Here is a 3,227-nt window from a genome sequence, read left to right on the forward strand (position 1 = left end):
TGATGAGGAGTGAACCAAAGAACTTATAAGTCCTAAGGCCAGAAGACTAAAGATTGACAAGAGTACAGGGAAGTCTCAAGCCGGGGATGTGAAGAGGATAACCTCAGTTGGAAAGGGAATCTAGGTTGATAATTAAACTGAGGAACTACAGTATCATACAGGCAGTATTTATATCTACGGATCGGCGCATCGGTGCGGAGTGCCAGACTAACTACTAGGAGCTATACGAGTAGTACCTGCAGGGTAGAGCAAAAGACAATAAGGAGAGACTAGAATGAAAGGGTATGTGTAGCGAGAAAGAACAATAAGGATGAGATTACAATAAAAGATAGATCTCGGAATACCAAGCAGCAGAATGGAGTCCCGAGGCATGGACTTGACAAATAACTACTATCAAACACTTTCCATTGCTTCTTCGAGCCCACCAATTAATAACCCTAATTCATTTAGTAGGGGACACATTAATTTGCCGTTTGCTGCAGATGTTCCTAAGACAGATAGAAACTATCTTCAAGCATTGAAACCCAAAGTAGAAGACGAATTTAGAGTCAGTTTGATGTGCAGAGTCGCCCTGACTTTACTTGTGTCAGATTCCTGTATATAGAAATTGATCAGTTATGTAACTGTTATATAATTGTGACAGATTGTGACCATCTGCATCTCTTTATCGCATTCTGCGACCGGCACGTCGTGTCCACTTATTTTCAACAATATTTTTACATGGGCAAGCCGAAAAAGGATCAGGTTGATTGGAAGAACTCACCTGGAGATGTAGAGGCACTGGTTAGGTTCTTACACAGCCAGAGATCACGGGTAGGACAAGGTGGTAATTTTGATAGCACTGTGTACAATGAGGCTGCAAAACACCTTGAAGCTCGTGGTCCTCCAAGCCATGGAGTGGCCAAGACTGCTGTTTTTATTAAGAAGTACTACAGCTCTACAGTATGTTCTCAATGGTTTTTTCTATCTTCTTTAGCTAATTAGGTTGATCATTGTATAGCTCCGAAAGCTTCACACAGATATCCTTGCAGTCATTCAGAAAACCTATACTGGAGCTTCAGGATGGACTTACAGTCATGAAGGTGGCTTCAATGTTGTTTCTGCTACTGAGGATGCTTGGAGGAACTTCGTATCTGTTCACAAGCAGTTTAAACCTTTCAAAACAAGTGGATGGCCTCTCTGGGAGCTGATGCATGAGATCGTTCCGACTCAGGCCAGAGGAGTCCATGTCTTCAATGCTGCATCCCAGGATACAGCACAGGAAACTGGTGATTCACTATCCGAGCCGGAGTTAGACCCCCGTTTGCGTTCTGCTACTCCCTTACAGGATGTCGAAAATCGTTCTCCCTCCGAGGATTCTGCCATTTCCGAGTCACAGATCACTTCATCCCAGGCTTCTGATGAATCACAGGATACTTTGTCCCAGGTTTCCATGCAGGTCTCCTCCACTTTGTTGCAGACCTCTGTCACTTCATCACAACTACAGAAAACTCCTGCGCCGAAACGTGCATCCTCTGATATAGCTGACACTCCGACACCCTGGAGTAGCAAACGTGTGCGTTTGACAGGCCCTGAAACGATTCATTCACTGGGGCAGTCTGTACATGGTATCAGTGACATGCTACGTGACATTTTCGGCACAACTTCTAAATTGACTGCACTTTCCCCTTCGAAAAAGCTAGCTATTGCCTGGCAGCGGATCAAGGAGGATGTCCAGGGTTTTTATATCTCAGATGATCAAGCTACTGACTTGAAAATCCTATTTGCAAGGGACAATGCAGCTGCCGATGCATATGGTGCAGAAGAGGATTCTGTCGATCGTGCAAAAATTGCTGCAAAGCTTTTATATTAAATAGTCTTATCCATACACTCATTTGAATATGATATATCCATTTTAATGTCTAATCTAATGGAGCTATTTCCATTTCATCTTTATCTACATCCATTGCATCAACTCCGCCCTGCTTATGGTATTCCTCCAGAATGGATAGGTAATTTTCCCACATTTCATTTGCCAATCTATCCCGGGCAATTTCTGCATGCCGTTTTTCTGCCCATGATATTTTCTCCGATGTAGCTAGGGATCCAAAATCAATTTCCTGCTGACGACGTTGGCCTGGAAGTGGATCCTCCGCCTGTTCATCGAGAATCTAACAATCAAGATCTGCCTGATCATGCTCCAAAATGAAGTTGTGAATAGCAATCAGAGCTGAGGGGATGCGGGCCTGTATATCCATCGCATAGTGGGGTGATGTCGTCAAAATTGCCCAGCGCTTCTTGACCACACCAAAAATACGTTCAACAACATTTCGGGCAGAAGCATGGCATAGATTGTAAAGCTCCTGTGCATTTTTTGGGCTGGTAAATTCATAGTGAATCTAACAATGGTAGATAGTTCTACTTGAATCCACTCACCGCTGATTAGCACGGCCCCATTCCGCTAGATGATACCGCACACTCCGATATGGTACCAGAAGTGCATCACATATACCAAAGCCTGCATCAGCCAAGTATGATTTACCAGGAGGGATAGGAAAGTCCTTTAAACGGGCTTTGCCATACATTGTTGCATCAGCAGCACAGCCATCCCATCCACCAATGAACAAAAGGAACCACATGTCAAATGAAACAGCAGCTAGACAGTTTTGGGTAACACCGCCCTTCCGATTACGGGCTGAATGTATATTCTCAGCAGTCGGTGTGCAATTGATATGCATACCATTGATTGCACCGAGCACATCCTTGAAGAATGGATGATATTTTGGATTATTGAATATTGCATCTGGTATAGGATCATGAGGACCAGGAATGCACACGTATTTGTTGTAGAATTTGGGTCCAGACAAAATATCCAATATTTTGCGGAAATGTCTGCAGAGAATATCAGACACTCAATTGGATATGTAGCAGACAGATGATTACTCAGATATTGTGGACTTCGAGTGCTGGAACCGCTCAGCTACATGATCTATAGCAAGCGCAGTGACACAGGTGTAGAGAAAAATGGCCAGTGATTCTTCAAGTGTGATTGTAGACTTCTCAGGCTCCATATATCCCATACACCTAATCTGTAGTACCAAGGCAAGAAACACATGCCTACGCATCCCAAGTGCAATATAAGCACACCCTGGATGGCCTACAAGAAGTTCTTCAAGCCATTTTTTTCCAGTGAGAGAGGAGGTATACATGTCTTCCTTGCTGTAAAAAGGTGTGAGATACATTGATAC

At 43.6% G+C, this 3,227-nt stretch overlaps 3 protein-coding genes across 3 annotated transcripts; 1 reads left to right on the forward strand and 2 right to left on the reverse strand.

Moving 5' to 3' along the window:
• Window positions 1-720: 720 nt before the first annotated feature.
• On the forward strand, window positions 721-1,852 carry C8R40DRAFT_1075455 (uncharacterized protein; the record flags this gene model as incomplete). Its single annotated transcript, XM_046226868.1, has 2 exons — window positions 721-942; window positions 1,001-1,852. 2 exons carry the CDS (start codon window positions 721-723, stop codon window positions 1,850-1,852), a joined length of 1,074 nt encoding a protein of 357 aa, XP_046078726.1.
• Window positions 1,853-2,660: 808 nt separating this feature from the next.
• On the reverse strand, window positions 2,661-2,990 carry C8R40DRAFT_1017825 (uncharacterized protein; the record flags this gene model as incomplete). Its single annotated transcript, XM_046222953.1, has 2 exons — window positions 2,661-2,871; window positions 2,923-2,990. Coding segments are annotated over 2 exons (279 nt in total), but the record flags the coding sequence as incomplete, so codon positions are not given.
• A 3-nt stretch (window positions 2,991-2,993) lies between these two features.
• Window positions 2,994-3,227, reverse strand: C8R40DRAFT_1020360 (uncharacterized protein; the record flags this gene model as incomplete). Its single annotated transcript, XM_046222993.1, has 1 exon — window positions 2,994-3,227. A coding segment is annotated over one exon (234 nt), but the record flags the coding sequence as incomplete, so codon positions are not given.

Source organism: Lentinula edodes, assembly GCF_021015755.1.
Source record: "Lentinula edodes strain Le(Bin) 0899 ss11 chromosome Unknown C8R40scaffold_109, whole genome shotgun sequence".
NCBI lineage: Eukaryota > Fungi > Basidiomycota > Agaricomycetes > Agaricales > Omphalotaceae > Lentinula > Lentinula edodes.